This window comes from Pristiophorus japonicus, chromosome 12 (assembly GCF_044704955.1).
Source record: "Pristiophorus japonicus isolate sPriJap1 chromosome 12, sPriJap1.hap1, whole genome shotgun sequence".
NCBI classification, from domain to species: Eukaryota; Metazoa; Chordata; class Chondrichthyes; family Pristiophoridae; genus Pristiophorus; species Pristiophorus japonicus.
Window position 1 is genome coordinate 62036901 of NC_091988.1, and position 21770 is coordinate 62058670.

Below are 21770 nucleotides of genomic sequence, written 5' to 3' on the forward strand. Positions count from 1 at the left end.
AACATCCGTAAGATAAAGGTCCTCCACCAGCCTGTCCTCGCAGCACAACACTGCCCCCCAGTCATCAAGATCCATGGTGTGGCCCTAGACAACGTGAACCATTTCCCATACCTCGGGAACCTCTTAACAAGAGCAGGCATTGACGACGAGATTCAACACCGCCTCCCATGCGCCAGTGCAGCCTGAGGAAGAGTGTTTAAAGACCAGACCCTCAAAACTGCAACCAAGCTCATGGTCTACAGGGCTGTAGTAATACCTGCTCTCCTGTATGGCTCAGAGACATGGACCATGTACAGCAGACACCTCAAGTCAGTGGAAAAATACCAACGATGTCTCCGCAAGATCCTACAAATGCCCTGGGAGGACAGACGCACCGACATCAGCGTCCTTGGCCAGGCCAACATCCCCAGCATTGAAGCACTGACCACACTTGATCAGTTCCGCTGGGCAAGTCACATTGTTTGCAAGCCTGACAAGACTCCCAAAAGCAAGCACTCTATTCGGAACTCCTTCATGGCAAACAAGCCAAAGGTGGGCAAAGGAAACGTTACAAGGACACCCTCAAAGCCTCCCCGATAAAGTGCAACATCCCCACTGACACCTGGGAGTCCCTGGCCAGAGAACGCCCTAAGTGGAGGAAATGCATCCGGGAGGGCGCCGAGCTGAGTGTCATCGCCAAGAGCATGCGCCAAACCAGTCCACCAGTCCCACCCACCCCTTCCCTCAACGACTATCTGCCCCACCCATGAGAGTCTGTGGTTCTCGTATTGGACTGTTCAGCGTGGAAGCGAATCCTCCTCGATTCCGAGGGACTGCCAATGATGATGGGATCTATACATGAGGGCCAGATTAAAGACTGCTGAGCTCATTATTCGTATGCTGCAGACAAGCAGGCTTTTGTTGTCTTGGGAGGCCAGATGCAAAAGTGGAAGAGTGCTATCTATGGTTTTTACTATGGCTGTACAAGCTCCTCTTTCAAAATAATGTTCACCTTCCCCAATATTCGCAGGCTACTAAACAATTTCACTTTCAAGTCAGCAGGATGTGGGTCAACTTGAGCACATTATTAAGTACTAAGGGAATGCTGCATTATTGCTGTCCTTCTGAAACATTAAACAGAGTTTCAGTACTACAGGTAGATGTAAAACATACCATGGCACTATTCGAAGAACAGCAGGAGCTGTGTTCTGGCCAACATTCCTCCTCAACCAACACCATAACAGATTGGCTGGTCATTCATCGCTTTGCCATTTGTAAGACCTTCCTGTGAGCAAAAAGAGTTACCACATTTGCCTACACAAGATGAAATAATTTGTCCTAGAGGTAGTAAGCCTCATGGAATCAACAATTGATGGAAAAAATTCTCCCAGAAAGCCAATGACTTTCAGGTTGGTGGTAGAGTATCAAAGATGTTTTTTTTCAGCCTGCCAGATCCAGCAGAATTGTAGAAAAGAGCACCAGAACCTCTGGTTTTGGTTGACTTGACAAAGCCATTTGATTCAGTGAACAATGATGGACTGTGGGAGATTCCTCTAAAGTTCGGATGTCCTGGTAGATTTCCGAACGTTGTCCGGCAGCCACATATTGACATGAAAGCCTCAGGTACTGGATCAAAGTTGTGCGTCGCCACCATTTGCAGTTGCGAATAGCGTCAAAGGCAGCTGCATTCTTGCCCCAACGCCCCTCAGCATACCATTTGCTGTGGTATTGCTCATGGGACTCAAAGAACTATTATGGGTAATCTTTATTGGATACCACACAGATATAGGCATCTTCATCGGCTTTGTGCCAAAATTAAAAGTAATGCGACAACCGATATGCTGTTTGTCAATGACTTGTTCAAACTCTGCAGGATATCCATTTGATATCAGCCTATTTTGCTCTGGCGACTTAACCATTTCCACTTGCGTTGTCCAGGACGCATCATTGGCATAAGTGGCAGGGTAGGTTCCGAACACTGATGTTGTCAAGCACTGCAGCATAACTGAAATAGAGGCGACAATGAAAATGGCCCAGTTCATCTGGTCTAAGCTTGTCATTTGCATGCCTAATTATAGAATTCCCAAAGCAGTTTTCTACTGCAAGCTACAGTCCGGCTATCACAACAGAGATGGACAGATGAAACGCTATAAAGACACTAAAGGCTACCTTAAAATCTTGTTAACCCAGACACCTGGGAAGACACAGCCACCAACAGATCACAATGGTGTTGTGTCCCCAAGGTCGGTTTGAATTAATTTGAGGAATGAGATCAGTCAACTCATTTACCCGCTTTCAGTGCAATGTGTAACCGTATAGGTGCATCCAGTGTTGGGCTGGTCTCCCAGCAACTCACCCACAACGGAGACTCATCCATCGATTCAACTAGAGACATCAGTAACCAAATGAATGTGTTGCACAACCAGGACTCCACAATGTTTGTAAATTTTTAAACACGCCACTAGTCTTAATTTTGGCAACCAGATTGTCCAATAATAGTATTGATCACTTGTTTATCTATTTCCACCAGTACTATACAAAAACTACATACTTCAAACCTCGAGGCCTTCAGAAATAATCATGTCACACTTAAAAGTATTCATACTTAAAAACTTTATTACATAGATATTGAAAATAACATCTCATACAAAACTGCCATTTTTTGTCTGCAAAATAATACGCAGATAGTAGCTGAGAATAGGGTTATTAAATATGGGAACAACTTTTTACAGAGTGAATATAAAAAAATAGTTGCAAACCAGACAATGAGAAAGGTCAACAATTCATACAAGGATCAGTCATGTTATTCAACTATGTAGGTTCCACAAGGTTTTCACCTTTTTATCTTTGAGAAGGGGCCCTATAATTCAAGAGCACACACAAACTTAATATATTTGAAAAATGGGTTTTCTTGTATCTGTTCACTGAAGTTAAAATTAAAAATTGTAATTGCAGCTGAGGTGGTGTTGCACCAATAGCAATTCTTAGCCATAGAAGAGTGAACTGGAGTGTGCTTCAGTCATATATTTACATACAATCAAAAAAAAACCTCCCTTTCTTCTGAAGTTGCTTACCTTTGCTGGGGTACAACAGATACATTGCCTACGTGGCCATTCTTCACGTTTGAACCTGAACAGTGAGAGTCAGTCGGCTATTTATAGTCACTATAAAATGCCATTCATGTGCATCTGAACAAATTAAAATCCCTGTTTCCACCTTCAAACTCCGAGAAACCAATAGCATGACTGAATTTAAACTGTGCATTTGACCATTGACAAATTCTGCCCAGATTCTAAGAAAGCTCGGCTTTGACGCTCTGCTCTGAATGTGTCAAAAAGTTAGATTTCAGGACCATGTTTATCGGATACTTTCAAGATTAACAACAGGTTATGAATTTCTACAACTCCAGTTGAAAAACTTGTGCGGGGACGCAAAATAAATAAAATCTATCTAACCCTAGAGATGACGTTCACGTGTACTCCGACTCCAGAAAGACTAATGAGAGTCACTTCAGCAACCTAAATTATTTAAACAACACAAACCAGAAACAAAATGAATCTATGAAAACCCATCAAGTCTATTAATTACCTATGGAAAATTGTTATAAAATCTTGGTGTTTTAGAGCTCAAGCAGAAATTAGCAAGTCGTTACATCAATGATCATGTCAACTGCCATTGGTTTTAATACGATAGCTCAGTCAATAACTTATTACTGATATTTACTCCCACAAAGATAACATTTACAGAGAAATCCCAATTATCTTTACTGTATTAACACAGAAAGTACATTTAACCACCAATATTACAGGTACCAGAGATCGCAATCTTTCATCTGACGTATTACTAATGCAATAATTACACCTCCTGAATTCACGGGATGGGCTGCAAACCAAAGACATTTTTTGCAAGTCAAGGAGGAGTGAGATTAAGTTACAAAAAGGTTCAAGAATGGAATGCTGTCAGAAACATCTCTTCTGTTAACAAAGCATATGAATTTTTAGACCTCACTTGGTAACAACCATAAATGTAATTTTTATAATGAACATCCAACTAAACATTAAAACTATAAAATCGTGGATTTGAAACTAGTGTAAAACACCAATAAAGACACGTTTGTGGTCAGATTGAAGATGTCTCCTTTATTGCTCCCGTGATGAAATAGCAATAAACGTCTTTTTACATGGTCAAAACTCACGTTTGAAACTAAATCACATCATTGAGTGGAGACGACATACCTTTCACAATTTAACTGCAGATAACTAGACATCATGTCAGGGAACTACAGGATTGGGATATTGCAAAGTATTTGAGGGAGGGAAATTACAGATGCAGTTAACCATTCAGCTCTTGGCTTTCCTAATCAGAGCTGCTTATACATGGTGTTGGAGCAAGAGATGCTGGAACCGAAGCTGAGCACTGAAACTCCATGTTTCAGTATTGGAAATAGCAAGTAAAGGATAGCCCTGATCAGGAGGTCAGCAACAGTATACAATATTTTTTAATTATGCAAGCCAAACCCAGTTTGCTGGTTACACTATTGTACAAGTTATTCTCAATTCTAATGCATGAAATTTCACCACAGAGGGAGTTATTGTACTTGGGATGCTCGTATTCATCAAATTGCCAGTTCAGAAGAGAGATTTGTAATTTGAGAAGAAACCTGGAAAACAGGAGTTGGCCGCTTCCAATAAAAAACCCATCATTCCATTTTTGATTTACTCACTGAAGAGGAGGCCACATGGTGCTTTCTGAAATTTCCATGACAGGGCAAGCAAGTAGAATACAGTACATAATGATTCCCAAATACAGAACAGCTACACAAGGTACAAGTGAGCAACATTGTGCACTGGTGCTGGAATATATGGCACAAAAAAATGCTCAACTACAGAGAGGGCATCCAAATTTGGGTACAATGCAAACTGAAGGAGATTTCATTTGCAATGTTAATGCACTGCTCTGTTAGGATTGTTAGCAAAATGCACACAAACTTATCTGCCAGTGCACATACACAAGGTCACTGATTTAATATCAAGTGGCAATTCTCAAAAACACCATGGGATTTTCACCTTTCCATTCATGACAGCCAATAAATCTGTCAACAGAATGCAATTCACTTATAAAAGTAAGCAGTCTTTTTTTTAAAAAAAAAACACAGCTTGCCCCTGTGACTCAGACTGTAAGTGCAATACGGAGCCACAAAGCCCATTAATGCCTCAGGTTCAATCGCTAGTTATATACCAAACTCAGCTGAGGTGGTATAGAGGCATGATTTGGATCAGCATCCAAACAAACTGGATTGGGGGGGTGGGGGAAGCAAAAGGATTGAGCTCAACTGTGATAACTCCCAACAATCATTAAACTCATTCTCTGGGCTCAAAAGTGAAGAATGGCTAACTGCATCTGAAAAACCAGTATCGAACTGTAAGTGAGCTCCATCAGGAAAGGTGAGCTCATGAAAAAAAAAAATCAGTAAAGAAAAACCAAAAGGTCAAGCGCAACACTGGTTACGAATCATACCAGAACGCAGACAAAAACTTCTATTTGTTGGATGGTTTCTATCTGAGGCATGCCAGAAATCATGTAAGGGGTGAGGGGTGGGAGAAAGATAGTTTGCAAACTGAAATTAATATAGGAAAAGAATGTTGGCATCATATTTAAATTTAGACAAATTTCTGATTGGTTTTGGAAACAATGAGACCCCACCCCCCACATTTCTGATTTGATTCAGCTCCACCTCAGTCTTAGGTCCAAGACTTGGACTAATTCAAAAATATGGAGAGAAAAATAGGTGGGGACTTGACAGCTTAATCCCAACTGCATTTGGGGGGAAAAAAAAAATCTATTTTCAAACCTCCTACTTAGGGTTTTCCCCACAATGAGCTACCAGGCAGGGGATTGCTGAAGATTAAAAAAAAAAAGTCAAATACATTTATATTGCCAATTTCTTTTCCATTCCTCTGGAGAATGAGTTAATTTCTTACTTGCTGGCATACAAATCCTTGCCTGATGCCCAGTCTTCACATGCAGGCTTTGATAGAGTAGCCCACTGAAATGTACTACCATAAGAGTGCATTTATGGTCTCTTCAATATCCACACAGATGAGTTGTTTCAAACATGGATTGTCAGGTAGTGGTCAGAAATAGGAACAGTGGCTGATTTTTCCCTTTCCTGAATGAAGTAGGCCAGGATCAAATGAGGTTTCCCAGTCACCACCATGGCTACAAGATATACGGTACAAAAACAGGCAATTTGGCTCAACCAGTCCATGCTGGCGTTTAGGCTCCACTCGAGCCTCCTCCAGTCTTTCCTCACCTAACTATCAGTATAACCCTCTATTTCCTTCTCTCTCATGTGCTTATCTAGCCTCCCCTTAAATGCATCTATACTCCGTCATAGCGAGTTCCACATTCTCACCACTCTGGGTAAAGAAATTTCTTCTGATTTCTAAATTCCATATTTGATGGCTAAGATCAGGTAACCGCACAGACAAAAATTGAACTTGGGACTTTCCTGGTAGGAATGACTCAGCTGTGCACTGCGCTATATAGGATTGCAGTCAGATGAAAGGGTTGGGGGCAGCTGCCAGTTCTCTCCACTAATCCCTAGCATAAATGGGTGGCTTCAGGCATCAGAATTAATACATATACTGAATAAGTGAACTTCAAATTGTGCAATTACTAAACAGGATATTTCAAAACATTGAAGCAGAGTTCTAGCAAGGTTACATTTCTAAAGCAAAAAAAAAAATGATGGTATTGTGTAATGAGTGCTTTAACAATTAACGGTGACTGCCCTCCTTACACTACGAGAGTAAGCGGCCATCTGAGAGTTATCAATCTATGATGCTGATCAGATGTGAAATTGCAGGAATAGAAAAGCCAAAAAGTGAAGTACAATTACATTGACGGTAATGCTTATGCAAATGTGCATTTGATCTCAGTTTGACACCTCTAGTCGCTGTTTCCTGTGGTAATTCAATTTCCATGAGTTTGCAAGAAATTCAGCTTTGAAGAAATCTTTAGTTGAATTTTTAAAAATAAAAACCAGGTATGTTGGATTAATTGGGGTCGTTATGCTGGGCACAAAATAGTTCCCAATCCCCCTCAAACCACCAAAATGTGCATTATGCAACATGCTACACTTGTAACTTTTCATTACATCAATCAAGATAGCAACACATCATCCAAGGGAGAAAAGAATTCTCAGAGCTATTTACTCCAGTCCCCATAGCATTAACTACAAAAACAAGAGAACTTGATAGATGCTAACATATAGACACAAGGTGAACATTCAATGCAGTTCGCTTCTGAACGCTGACCGATGCAGGATAAACCCAATGCAACATACTGCAACAGCAAGTGTTATCCAAAGAAACACACTTACCTACACAAGAACAGTATTTTTCACACTTCAATAAACAAAAAGTGGATTCAATACATTTGGTCATGGACTTCAAGAACTTGCACATTTATGGATGAACAGTGGGAGTCAATTCCTAAGTTGTTGGAAGAAACAATACAATCTATTCTTCTCTAGTATCAATACAAGATACTGATTTACACTAATGACTTCCAAATTCACAGTAAGATAACAAGTCAGTGGTTTGTGTAACTTGAAGCTGTAACAAACGTTTCTAATGTTTTCAAGTGAATTTTTAAAGATGTCAGGAGAAATATCAGTCTTACTACAAATACAAGGCAAGGTAGTAGGAGGTTAATTAGGGGCCACTGGTTAAGGTGCCTCAGAACATCGATGTTTCCATCTCTTTGCTGAACATTCCTTCAAAATTAAGGTCCTTGGCCATGAGTTCCTCTTCAACTTCTTCTAAGGCCCACTGATGATCCGTGATTTCCAAAGCTTCCCATTCAGCCTACAGAATAAAAACCATGAACCACATACAATTGAGTATTAATTCCACCCCCCCTCCACCCACTTTAGATTTCTAATTGCCTAGTTCATTCCAACTTGTGTTCAGGTTTTCTCCTCCCTTCAATTTTCTCCCTCTTTTCCTTAGAAATGCTCATTCATACTGGTGTACTCATATGCCTCCAGCATCTCATGTGGCTATTCACATAAAAGTCTACAAGTTAGTGTTGGCAAACTGCTTGAATGTGGAGCACATCAAAGCTGAACACAATCCTGTTCTCACTTATCCACACAAACTTTTTAAATCGAGGTCACTGGATAGTAACCCCAGTCCCAGGAGTTTTCCAGCTAAACATAGCCTCCCCCAACTGCTACTACAGGTGAAATCAACTAACTTAGCACAGAATCCTGGGACTTTCTGGTCAGGATGGCTCAGTGTGGTGCATTTGAACATGAGGTTGTCAGGAACAAAGTTCAATAATTTTGTTTCTCAATCTGTCACCACTTTCGACATTGGGGAATGGCAAACTACACAGAAGCAGACAATATGAATAGATTGCAGTCATGTTCTAGAAGAATGCTTTAACCCACAAAGCCCTGTGCCATCAATCATTGTCTTACAAACTTCTACTCGAGTATTTCCTCCTAGGAATGTTGCTGCAGCTCACTTTTGTCATTTCTAGTGACAATTTTGTGCCATTATTTCTCAATAGGTCATGGCATGTTAGTGACACTGTGGTGCAACTTGTTAGCACTTTAAGGAAGTGCAAATTGATTACTCTCTGAAAAGATTTTCTTGGTAATCACCTCAGCCCAGTCTCTCAAAGTTCCTATGGCTCAAACATACAATTGGTGCAGTGCTGGGAATAAATCTCTCTGGTGTTTAGAAGAATGAGGTGTGAGCTCATTGAAACATCCAAGATTCTGAGGGGGATTGACAGGGTAGATGCTGAGAGGAGGTTTCCCCTGGCTGGAGGGTCTAGAACTCTGGGGCATAGTCTCAAGATAAGGGGTCGACCATTCAAGACCAAGATGAGGAGGAATTTCTTTACTCAGAGGGTTGTGAATCTTTGGAATTCTCTAACCCAAAGTGGCCGTGGATGGTGAATCATTGAACATATTCAAGGAAGAGATAGGTAGATTTTTGGACTCTAGGGATTGGGCGGGAAAGTGAAATTAAGGTCGAAGATCAGCCATGATTTTATTGAATGGCGGAGCAGGCTCAAGGGGCTGTATAGTCTACTTCCGCTCCCAATTCTTATGTTCACTGTCTCAGCAAAAAAGAACAAAGTTGCAAACAAGACTCTTCTAAACGTGAAGTTTAAAAAATAAAATAAATAAATACAGGACTAAAAATTATTTTACATCATCTCTTGTCCGATGGAGGACCACCATTCCCCCCTAGATTCTGCTAATACCACTCAAATTGGCAGCTAATGGGGCTCAGGATAACTGATCAATTAGTTTTCATTTCCTTCATGTGGGGAAGGGCAACATCATGAGAAACTTCATAAAGAATGCAAATAATTAGGATAATATTGGAGAGCCTATAATGGGACATTTTGTATGCAATGGAATTTTTAATTAAAATGCATGTAAAATAGCATACCTTAAAAGCTTTATTTGTATCAGGAGGCATCGCCATTGCAGCACCAGTCATCTGTTCTTGCATAACACGAGACTGGTCTGCAGCTATAAGAGGTAAAGAGGATAATTTCAATTCGCTGGATTAGACGTCAAAATGGGGGAAAAAAAGACCAAAGCACTCAGCTGTTCTACACAAATTTTATTTTTCACATACAGCATGTCCCACAATCAATAAATTCTTTCAGAATCGATTTATTTCTTGCAACTAAAAAAGCAGTACAAGTAGTAAACATACGACTTAGACCTCTTTAAATTTAAAATTGCAATCCCTGTTAAATTAGCAACCTCCGTACCCAAGCTACATCCAGAGCACAAATTAAAAGATTGATTCGCTATCTTACTTAACACACAGCTGTATGATATGACTATGACTTATACACAAGCCCAAAGTTGTGTCTCAACTGTCCAAAGTAATTTAGCTGTCGAACGAAAACACAAAATTGCTGTTTTACACTTTATAGGCTGCTTCATTACTGGTATAATTAGATCCTAACCACCAACCTATCACTCCCAGTCTGACAAGTGGTAAAATACTTTGATAATGCCAGTTACTGATGCAAGGTGCCATTGGTGGCTGACTCAACCACCTATTTTCCATGCCCAAAATCGGGATGGTCTTGTCAAGGTTGGAAATTCATTTATTGAAATACATGTTTTATCACTCTGCAGCAGAACAGTAATGCCACTATTTTAGACTATTCCAACTGGTTTGTGGTTAAAAAGCAAATATATAACCAATTTTTATTTCCCCCCAATTTTATCCCTTCTTCAAGCCTCTGACTTACACTGTTTCAAGGGTGTCAGTGACAATCTGGCACTTCAAATCAAAATCATAAGTTAAATAGTGGACATTTGCTGACTATTTTATAATGTACGGAGGCACCACAGCCAAATCTGGTCCTGTTCTCAATACCCATACACTTTCCAGCTTGTCTGTGATAAGGAGCAAGAACCCTTCCTGATTTTTACTTCATCAGAATTGTTGATATGGACAAATCAACTGCTGCCAACCCAGAATCAGCAAACTCAGCCCCGGTCAAACCTGAGCCACACCAGGAGTTACAATATTAGAGGAGTGAGGCTGGGGCAATCGTCTGCTCTTTTCATTCCAAAAATGGCACATGGTTAAAACAGATCAGGAAAGCCAGGGCAGGGGAAGAAAGAGACCACCATTGTCATCACTTCCTTGTCCTTCACTCCAATTGGATATTACAGCTCAAAATATGCATCTCCTCCCCCCCGCCAAAGTAGATCACAATGTTTCCATCGGATGTCCTGAATGGAATTATGGGCCCAAGTTTCCACATGATTTGCGCCCGATTTTTAGGAGCAACTGGTGGAGAATGGACTATCTTAGAAATCGCAATTCTCCACATTTTTTTTTCTGCAGTTCTAGTCAGGTAGAACAGTTGTACTTTGGAACAGAATTTTTTCTTCAAAAGGGGGCGTGTCCGGCCACTGACGCCTGATTTCAAAGTTTCCACAGTGAAAACGTACTCCAAACTAAGTTAGAATGGAGCAAGTGAAGATTTTTGTAGAACTGGAAAAACCTGTTCTACACATTAAAAAATCAGGCGCAGGTTACAAATTAGGCGTCCAGAACGAGGTGGGGGGGGAGGGGAAGTCATTAAATTCTACAATAAATCCTTATTTATACTTCTACAAATAAATCCAACCTGAATAAAAATGTATAAGCAAAGAAAAGATTAAATAAACCATCTTCCTACCTGTGTGAAAGTGCTTCAGGCAGGGAGAATGCTGCAGGCGTTCGTTCCCGCAGGGGGGGGGGGGAAATTGAACAGCTGTTTCGTTCCCGTGGAGGGGGAATTAAACAGCCGTTTCGTTCCCGCGGGGGGGGGGGGGGAATTGAACAGCCGTTTCGTTCCCGTGGAGGGGGGGGGAATTAAACAGCCGTTTCGTTCCCGCGGAGGGGAGGGGGGGGGGGAAGGAGACAGTGAGAAGGCTGCAAGTGCTGATGGCAATGTGCTTTTATTAAAAAATGTTCAAAAATTAAACAGCTACAAAGAACTAGAAAAATGGCCGAGTGCCAATGTTTTTTTCACACTGAGCATGCGCGAACGCTTCAACGCGCACGCGCAGCGTTGCCGGCAGGAAAAAAACTAATTTAAATAGTACCCGCCCCCTCCCACTTACAAAATCGGCGCGAGCGTAGGCTCCGCCCCCCTGGGCACCGCGCCAAGCAGACAAGGAGCTGCAGAATGCTCCAGAATTGCGAGGTTTTTTTTTAGGCGCCGTTTTAGACGCGAAAAACGAGCGCCCAGCTCGGAGGGGCGCCCGTTTTTTATCGTGTGGAAACTTGGGCCCATGATCTTTGTGGGATTTACACATATGTCCAAATGTACCAAGTGGCACTGGATTACCAGCCTGAATCATAGATCAAAATTACTTTCTCCCTTTTTCACCCTCAAAACAGGAGATATGCATCAGTTAGTTACACTAGTTAGATGCAAATTCACTCCAACTCAATGGCCAAGAGTTGAGTTTTTATTGATATTCCATGAGTAAATAAATGCTGCACTTTTAAACCATTAAGAAATTCAACGTCAACCTTAAAATTAGGGATGAATAGCTCACAATAAAAAGGAACAGCATTTTATTTTTGATTTGCTGAAGTTTGTATCATTTAATTCTGATTACCAAATATCTTGCATGTTTTTAGTTATACATCCTGTTGTGTAAAATTTGATGAAATGTTTTAGACATAGGTGATGCGATGGAACACTGCAGCTTTAGATTGCCAAGTATTCCTTGAAACTTTCTGTATTTTTCCCCTTCCCTCAAAATGTTGAATTACAAGCACTACATGGTCCTTTGGAAGAAGACTAAATAGGATGAATGAAATTTTCTTGTCCATACAAAACATCATATACTACTTCTGTTGTTTATTTCAGTGTTTTGCAACCGAGGGTCTGCAGCCTCCTCGGGGTCCACCAGAGAACGACTGTTTTCTTGGGGTGGGCCTATCTGGAGAGGTCCGCCTAGGGGGCTGGCCCTTGGTCAACTTGAGGGACCAATCGCAGGGGAGATTTCAGTCGTACGGGGATGGAGCGGGGCAGCTGACTGGCTTTATTGGGTGGGGGGCTGGTTACTGAGTCCGGGCTCCAGGCTCGAAACCGTTACCAGAGGCGCCGCTCAGGTTGTGTGGAAGTGCAGGGCCCGCAGCATTTCCAGAGCCTTCTGTTGTCATTAAAGCCCAGTAACTGATGGAACTCTGAACCGACCACAGCTATAGACTGTGGGACAAATGGTCTCCCCCTCCCCATGCAGACTATGGGACAAACGATTTCCATCTCCCCCCCACTTTTCAAAATTTCTATACAGAAAAAATACTTCGGCTGTGTTACAGGGGGTCCACTGAATTTTTCTAACAAGTGACAAGAAGCAAAAAGGTTGCGAATCCTAGGTTTAATCATCTAAACCTCCCAATTCAATTATAGGCCTGTAATTATTTTCCATTATCTGGCATGCCTCTTAGGAGGGAGCCAAATCACCTTGAGAGGAAAGAGAATTTCCTAGCTTCTGAGGCACGTGACACTCAATCTCTGGGAGATGTTCAAGTACAAATGCTCGTTGTCAGAGATTCAAAGTGGAATCTCCTGTACCACATTCTTCTTCCCAAACACTCAGGCCATCAAATCACCTCACAGCACAATACATGTGTTTTGCTTGTACTCCAGTGGGGGAAAGAGGTCAGAAATTCAGCATGCATAACCTGGTTTTCTTAGCTATGTCCCAATAAGGTAGCCAAGTATTTTAGTGTCCGTTTAGACTTATTCAGGCCATGGAGTATTCAACAAAAATAATTAGCACCATTAGGACACACTTGCATCTTCTATACTCCTCTGTCCTTTAGATGAGACCTTCAAGTGGACATTAAAGATCCATGGCACGATTTCAAGAGCAGGGAGTTCGCTTGATGTCTTGGCAACAGTAACCATTAAATCACACAACTAAATATAGATTCATTGGCAATTTAGCTCACTGCTTGTTTGCAAGACCTTGCTGTGCTCAAAACAGTCTCTGTTTTGCCGACACGACATGTCCAAGCAGTTAAGGATTTTGAAACATTTCTAAAAGATATGACAATGCGCTGTACAAATACAACTTTTCTTTTATTCTTGTTTACATATTTTGTGTTAAATACACACCAATGGATCACTGATTTTAAAAAATAATTACAATGCAAACATTCACCAGCCTATTTTCCCTCTTCGAAATATGTTTTGGTACCAGCCTGTAGAGAATGTGCATTAAGGCCAAGGGGAACACCTGCCAACTTCAGACTCCACAGGTTTATTGGCAAAACACATTAGAGAGTCCTGTTTTTCAAAGACTGCCAGAGAACATGGAAAATAGTTCCCCAATCGCCTAGCTTAAAGTTTCAAAACTGTAGTTGAATATTGTGCTATGTGTTTGTTCAAGCTGAACAAAAACGTAGCACAATATAGCTAATAAATAAAAACTTATACAATGAACCACTTTGAAGTAGTGATTTATGCAAGCAAGCATGGAACCCAATTAGATACAGCAAGACAAAAGCAAAATACTGCAGATACTGGAATCTGGAATAAAAACAGAAAATGCTGGAAATCTCAGCGTGTCAAGCAGCATCTGGTGAGAAAGCAGTTAACGTTTCAGGTAGACGGCCCTTCATCAGAACTGACAAAGGGTCGTCTACCAGAAACGTTAACTCTGCTTTCGCACCACAGATGCTGCTTGACCCGCTGAGATTTCCAGCATTTTCTGTAGAGACAGCAAGATCCCAGGTATAGTAATTGGATGGATGACCAGTTAATCTATTTTTTGATGGTGTTGGTTGAGGGAGGAATGTTGGTGGAGGCATTGGGAGAACTCGATGCTTTTCTTCAACTGGTGTCATTGGATCCTTAGCATCTACCTGACTAAAAGGACAATGGCTGGATTGTGATGCATTACAAGGCTACAACACAACCTTGAGGTTCTGATAAGAGTCAAAGATGTCAGTCTATGGAGCCTTTAGAACAAAGTTGTGCTTGAGCCCACAGCTCACTCACACCCAGCTGTTATTTTTGATTTTCTATTCCTGGTGTTAAGAGTCTGATGTGCTGAGGAGTCTCTTGAGATAGTCTTTAAAACACAATACAAGTTGCTACAGGAAAACTAATTGTCATACTAAATTCCCCCAATAAGGCAATCAAAGACACTATAAATTGTGCAGTTATAGAAGCATAGAAAATAGGTGCAGGAGTAGGCCAATCAGCCCTTCGAGCCTGCACTGCCATTCAATAAGATCATGGCTGATCATTCCCTCAGTACCCCTGTCCTGCTTTCTCTCCATACCCCTTGATTCCCCCTTAGCCGTAAAGGCCATATCCAACTCCCTCTTGAATATATCCAACGAACTGGCATCAACAACTCTGTGGCAGGGAATTCCACAAGTTAACAACTCCGAGTGAAGAAGTTTCTCCTCATCTCAGTCCCAAATGGCCTACCCCTTATCCTAAGACTATGTCCCCTGGTTCTGGACTTCAACATCGGGAACATTCTTTGCACATCTAACCTGTCCAGTCCCGTCAGAATCTTATACGTTGCTATGAGACCCTCTCTCATCCTTCTAAACTCCAATGAATAAAGGCCCAGTTGATCCAGTCTTTCCTCATGACAGTCCAGCCATCCCTGGAATCAGTCTGGTGAACCTTCGCTGCACTCTCTCAATAGTAAGAACGTTCTTCCTCAGATTAGGAAACCAAAACTGAACACAATATTCCAGGTGAGGCCTCACTAAGGCCCTGTACAACTGCAGTAAGACCTCCCTGCTCCTATACTCAAATCCCCTAGCTATGAAGGCCAAAATACCATTTGCCTTCTTCACCGCCTGCTGTACCTACATGCTCACTTTTAGTGACTGATGAACCATGACACCCAGGTCTTGTTGCATCTCCCCTTTTCCTAATCTGCCACCATTCAGATAATATTCTGCCTTTGTGTTTTTGCCCCCAAAATGGATAACCTCACATTTATTCACATTATACTGCATCTGCCATGCATTTGCCCACTCAACTAACCTGTCCAAGTCACCCTGCAGCCTCCTCACAGCACCATCCAGTTTAGTGTCATCCGCAAACTTGGGAGATATTACACTCAATTCCTTCATCCAAATGGTTAATGTATATTGTAAAGAGCTGGGGTCCCAGCACTGAGCCCTGTAGCACTCCACTAGTCACTGCCTGCCATTCTGAAAAGGACACGTTTATCTGCTTCCTGTCTGCCAACCAGTTCTCTATCCACGTCGATACATTACCCCCAATACCACGCGCTTTGATTTTGCACACCAATCTCTTGTGCGGGACCTTGTCAAAAGCCTTTTGAAAGTCCAAATACACCACATCCACTGGTTCTCCTTTGTCCACTCTGCTAGTTACATCCTCAAAAAAATTCCAGAAGATTCATCAAGCATGATTTCCCTTTCATAAATCCATGCTGACTTGGTCCAATCCGGTCACTGCTTTCCAAATGCGCTGTTATTTCATCCTTAATAATTGATTCCAACATTTTCCCCACAACTGATGTCAGACTAACCGGTCTATAATTACCCGTTTTCTCTCTCCCTCCTTATTTAAAAAGTGGTGTTATATTAGCTACCCTCTAGTCCATAGGGACTGATCCAGAGTCGATAGACTGTTGGAAAATGATCACCAATGCATCCACTATTTCTAGGGCCACTTCCTTAAGTACTCTGGGATGCAGACTATCAGGCCCCGGGGATTTATCGGCCTTCAATCCCATCAATTTCCCTAACACAATTTCCCACCCAATAAGGATATCCTTCAGTTCCTCCTTCTCACTAGACCCACTGTCCGCTAGTACATTCGGAAGATTATTTGTGTCTTCCTTCATGAAGACAGAACCAAAGTATTTGTTTCATTGGTCTGCCATTTCTTTGTTCCCCATTATAAATTCACCTGAATCCGACTGCAAGGGACCTACATTTGTCTTCATTAATCTTTTTCTCTTCACATATTTATAGAAGCTTTTGCAGTCAGTTTTTATGTTCCCTGCAAGCTTCCTCTCGTACTCTATTTTCCCCCTCTTAATTAAACCCTTAGTCTTCCTCTGTTGAATTCTAAATTTCTCCCAGTCCTCAGGCTTGTTGCTTCTTCTAGCCAAATTATATGCCTCTTCCTTGTCTTTAACACTATCTTTAATGTCCCTTGTTAGCCATGATTGAGCCATCTTCCCAGTTCTCAGTACAATTGCTGAAGTTCATCCATGCGATCTTTAAATGTTTGCCATTGCTTATCCACCGTCAACCCTTTAAGTATCCTTTGCCAGTCTATTCTAGCCAATTCACGCCTCATACCATCGAAGTTACCTTTCCTTAAGTTCAGGACCCTAGTTTCCAAATTAACTGTGTCACTCTCCATCTTAATAAAGAATTCTACCATATTATGGTCACTATTTCCCAAGGGGCCTCGCACAAGATTGCTAATTAGTCCCTTCGCATTACACATCACCCAGTCTAGGATGGTCAGCCCTCTAGTTGGTTCCTCGACATATTGGTCCAGAAAACCATCCCTAATACACTCCAGGAAATCCTCCTCCACTGCATTGCTACTAGTTTGGTTAGCCCAATCAATATATAGATTAAAGTCACCCATGATAACTGCTGTACCTTTATTGCACACAACCCTTATTTCTTGTTTGATGCTGTCCCCAACCTCACTACTTCTGTTTGGCGGTCTGTACACAACTCCCACTAACATTTTCTGCCCTTTGGAATTACGCAGCTCCACCCATACCGATTCCACATCATCCAGGCTAATGTCCCTCCTTACTATTGCATTAATTTTCTCTTTAACCAGCAACGCCATCCCACCTCCTTTTCCTCTCTGCCTATCCTTCCTAAATGTTGAATACACCTGGATGTTGAGTTCCCAGCCTTGGTCACTCTGGAGCCATGTCTCTGTGATGCCAATTACATCATATCCGTTAACTGCTATCTGCGCAGTTGATTTGTCCACCTTATTCCCAATAGCCTTGCCTTGAGGCACAGAGCCTTCAAGCTTGTCTTTTTAACACACTTTGCCCCTTTAGAATTTTGCTGTAAAGTGGCCCTTTTTGTTTTTTGCCTTGGGTTTCTCTGCCCTCCACTTTTACTATTCTCCTTTCCATCTTTTGCTTCTGCCTCCATTTTATTTCCCTCTGCATAGGTTCCCATATTAGTTTAACTCCCCCCGCAACAGCACTAGCAAACACTCCCCCTAGGACATTGGTTCCGGTCCTGCCCAGGTGTAGACTGTCTGGTTTGTACTGGTCCCACCTCACCCAGAACCGGTTCCAATGTCCCAGGGGTTTGAATCCCTCCCTTGTGCACCACTCCTCAAGCCACGTATTCATCTGAGCTATCCTGCGATTCCTACTCTGACTAGTACGTGGCACTGGTAGCAATCTTGAGATTACTACTTTTGAGGTCCTATTTTTAAATTTAGCTCCTAGCTCCCTAAATTCGTCTCGTAGGACCTCATCCCGTTTACTTATATCATTGGTACCTATATGCACCACGACAACTGGTTGTTCACCCTTCCTTTTCAGAATGTCCTGCACCCGCTCAGAGACATCCTTGACCCTTGCACCTGGGAGGCAACATACCATCCTGGAGGCACAACGGACATGATTTTTGCAGCACGACAGATACAGGAAAAATGCAGGGAACAGAGTCAGCCCTTATACATGGCCTTCTTCGACCTTACAAAGGCCTTTGACACGGTCAACCGTGAGGAACTATGTAGCGTCTTCCTCTGTTTCGGATGCCCCCAAAAGTTCCTCACCATCCTCCGCCTGCTCCACGACGACATGTAGGCCGTGATCCTTACCAACGGATCCACCACAGACCAAATCCACGTCTGGACCGGGGTCAAACAGGGCTGCGTCATCGCCCCAACCCTCTTCTCAATCTTTCTCGCCGCCATGCTCCACCTCACAGTCAACAAGCTACCCACTGGAGTGGAATTAAACTACAGAACCAGTGGGAACCTGTTCAACCTGCGCCATCTCCAGGCCATGTCCAAGACGACCCCAACCTCTGTCGTCGAGCTACAGTACACGGACGACACCTGCTTCTGCGCACATACAGAGGCTGAACTTCAGGACATAGTCAACGTATTTACCGAGACGTACGAAAGCATGGGCTTTACACTAAACATCCGTAAGACAAAGGTCCTCCATCAGCCTGTCCCCATCGCACAGCAGTGTCCCCCAGTCATTAAGATCCACGGCATCGCCTTGGACCACTTCCCATATCTCGGGAGCCTCCTATCAACAAGAGCAGGCATCGAAGACAAGATCCAACACCGCCTCCAGTGCGCCAGCGCAGCCTCCGGCTGCCTGAGGAAAAGAGTATTTGAAGACCAGGCCCTCAAAACTGCCACAAAGCTCATGGTCTACAGGGCTGAGTAATACCTGCCCTCCTGTATGGCTCAGAGACATGGACCACGTACAGCAGACACCTCAAGTCACTGAAGAATTAATCTCACCAATGATATCTCCACAAGATCCTACAAATCCCCTGAGAGGACAGGCGCACCAAAATCAGCGTCCTCGTCCAGGCTAACATCCCCAGCATTGAAGCACTGACCACACTATCAGCTCCACTGGCCACATAGTTCGCATGCCAGACATGAGACTCCCAAAGCAAGCATTCTACTCAGAGCTCCTTCATCGCAAATGAGCCAAAGGTGGGCAACGGAAAAGCTACAAGGACACCCTCAAAGCCTCCCTGATAAAGTGCAATAACCCCACTGACACTGGCCCAAGACAGCCCTAAGTAGAGGAAGTGCATCCAAGAGAGCGCTGAGCATCGAGTCTCAACGTCGAGAGAATGCAGAAATCAAGCGCAGGCAGCAGAAAGAGCGTGCGGAAAACCCGTCCCACCCACCCCTTCCCTCAACGATTATCTGTCCCACCTGTGGCTCTCGTATTGGACTATTCAGCCACCAAAAAACTCATTTCAGGAGTGGAAGCAAGTCTTCCGCGATTCCGAGGGACTCCCTATGATGATGAAATTGTGCATGCTTAATTTCAGATTCTTTCCTCTTCTTCCCTACCCTCATCTAAATAAAACATGGCTATTTTCATTTGTTGCTCCTTAACGATTCACCAATCACAAAATTATGTAGATGAATTGCTTTCTCTACTAATGCCATTTAGTTACAAATCATTGGATGTGTAGATCAGCCAGGCTTAAGCTTCCTTCCTCCTGCTCCTTTACCCACCTCCCACCCCAAACACACAATATGCACCATAATAACCAAGTGTTTAAATTACTGTTTACCATTATCTTGTCCCAGGAGTAAGGAATACATGCTTCGGAGTCCAAACACGTTCAGGAAGTACCAAGATGCAGAGCTCACCCTAAGTAAAAACAAAAAACAACGTAATATTAGTTTCAAAGGAATGAAAAACATGTTAGAAGTAAATGTGAATGTTCCTCGCTCTCCTCAACTTTGTATACCTCTTGCTACACCAGACATCCTCTTCCAGTCAGGGAGGTGTGTTCTAGCAACATCAAGGCATCCCCAATTATGTATTTTTCCTTGTACTTTGCTTCTAAATTGTGCTCCAACGAGCAGGAAAAGACCTGATCGAACTCACTCAACCAAAATAAAATTGAGTTTTTTTCTCTGTTTATTTTCTTCTTCCAATTTCTCAATATTTCATTTCCCTACAGACTCTTGGTCTAAGGGCAGATCATGCTAGGGTATGGCTCCATAGGCAGTGACTGCTGGCCGTTCTTTACTTGCAAACCTGCACGGTGACAATTACAGACTAGGTAGGAACTTGGAGCCATACTGCTACACCAGTAAGCTGCTGGTGCTTGACAATAAAGAGAGAGTATATTGTATTTTTAGTTGCCCAGACTTTGGTTAAGAACTACAATTCCATCACAACAGATCCATTGAGAGCGCCCATCACTTCTGCACAGTCATAACCTCACTTCAATGATGCTCTGTGTGGGCAACAACCTACAGTTTAAACCTCTACATTCTGCCTATGTCAACAATATCAACTTACAATTACATAGATGTTTATCTATGTGAGAAGGACTAAGTATTTGACAGAGGAAAAGGAGGACACCAAGTAGAAGACAGAGTCTAAAAGTGGGAATGAAGAAACAGATTCAGTAATCTTTAATACAAAACAAGTGAGGATTTTAATGGAGTCTTGAATGACCCAATTGTTCCCATTTAAAAATCAATAGATCTACTGAATCCATACTGGAGTCTCAATAGTTTAATGACCCTGACTTGCAGCCCTGCTTTAATGGATGTTTAAAGTGGTACTGAACAAGCCAAATGGTTATCAGTTACAGAGAATAATGATCCCTGTCAATGGGCCCCACCCATTGGAAAAAGGGAGCATTTTAAAGCACCGTGTTTTTCTTTTTACTCTTGGTTTCACCATTAGTGGTCATTCCTTCAGACATTGTGCCCAGATTCTGCAACTCCTTCCCCAATCTCTGTCCCTCACAACTTTTTAAAATGCTTCTAAAAATTATGTTTGGCCATCAAATTTCTGTTTCTCCTCCTGCCCCCCCCTTCCATTCTTATTAAAATCCCTGCATTTCTATACCACTCCCGATTCAAGGAAAAACATTTGAGCACTTTAGAGAACGATAAAGGTGAACACTGAGCAGGAGAGGGCTGAAAGCAGAGAAAGAGATGGCAAAAAAGAGGGGGATTTGGGGAGGGAATTGCAGAAGTTGAAAGTAGAGTGGTTGAAGGAATCGCCACTGATGGCAGAATAAGGAGTAATACACTGTTGGAGAAGAGAGTGCATATGGAGATGTATAGCGGAGATAGGATTTGAAAATGAGGCTCAAAGTCAATAAGCTAACTATTTAAAAATGTATCTTTGGGTTCATTAATATGGTAAATTAGATTAGCCCAGAAGGTTCCATTTCTTAACTTGTGAAAGTTTTATTGGATTTTTGAAAGTATGGTGCAAAAAAATAATTTTGAAAGTGTCATCACAAGCAAGTTTGTTTCAAGCAAGGCAAGGAAAATTCAGCTGGCAGAACATTCAGTAAGTATTGTTATACTAGTACTGATGGGCCAAACACCCTTTTCTGACTTTTCTTGTGTACTTTCCAACATACCAGGAAGCATCCAGTGAGAGCAGCTCAATTCCCTGCTGTAACATGGGCTTGAAACGCAGTGTCAAAGGAAATGGAACCTTGGCTGAAGAGAAAAGAAAGTGCTTTAATATTTTTAAAAACATT

The 21770-nt window shown here is 42.3% G+C and overlaps 1 protein-coding gene and 1 long non-coding RNA gene across 2 annotated transcripts in view; one reads left to right on the forward strand and one right to left on the reverse strand.

Moving 5' to 3' along the window:
- LOC139277299 (uncharacterized) overlaps nucleotides 1–20171 on the forward strand; it is a 31558-nt gene extending 11387 nt beyond the window's left edge. Inside the window, exon 2 of the long non-coding RNA XR_011596067.1 lies at nucleotides 18086–20171. This is a non-coding gene — a long non-coding RNA (uncharacterized lncRNA). The remainder of the gene's footprint in view (nucleotides 1–18085) is intronic.
- The window catches only part of emc3 (ER membrane protein complex subunit 3), a 36957-nt gene continuing 19290 nt past the window's right edge, over nucleotides 4104–21770 (reverse strand). The window contains exons 5-8 of the mRNA XM_070895579.1: nucleotides 21648–21729; nucleotides 19824–19903; nucleotides 9456–9538; nucleotides 4104–7850 (exon numbers count right to left, since the gene is read on the reverse strand). Of these exons, the coding sequence (XP_070751680.1) occupies nucleotides 7722–7850; nucleotides 9456–9538; nucleotides 19824–19903; nucleotides 21648–21729 (374 nt within the window). The 3' untranslated portion in view covers nucleotides 4104–7721. The remainder of the gene's footprint in view (nucleotides 7851–9455; nucleotides 9539–19823; nucleotides 19904–21647; nucleotides 21730–21770) is intronic.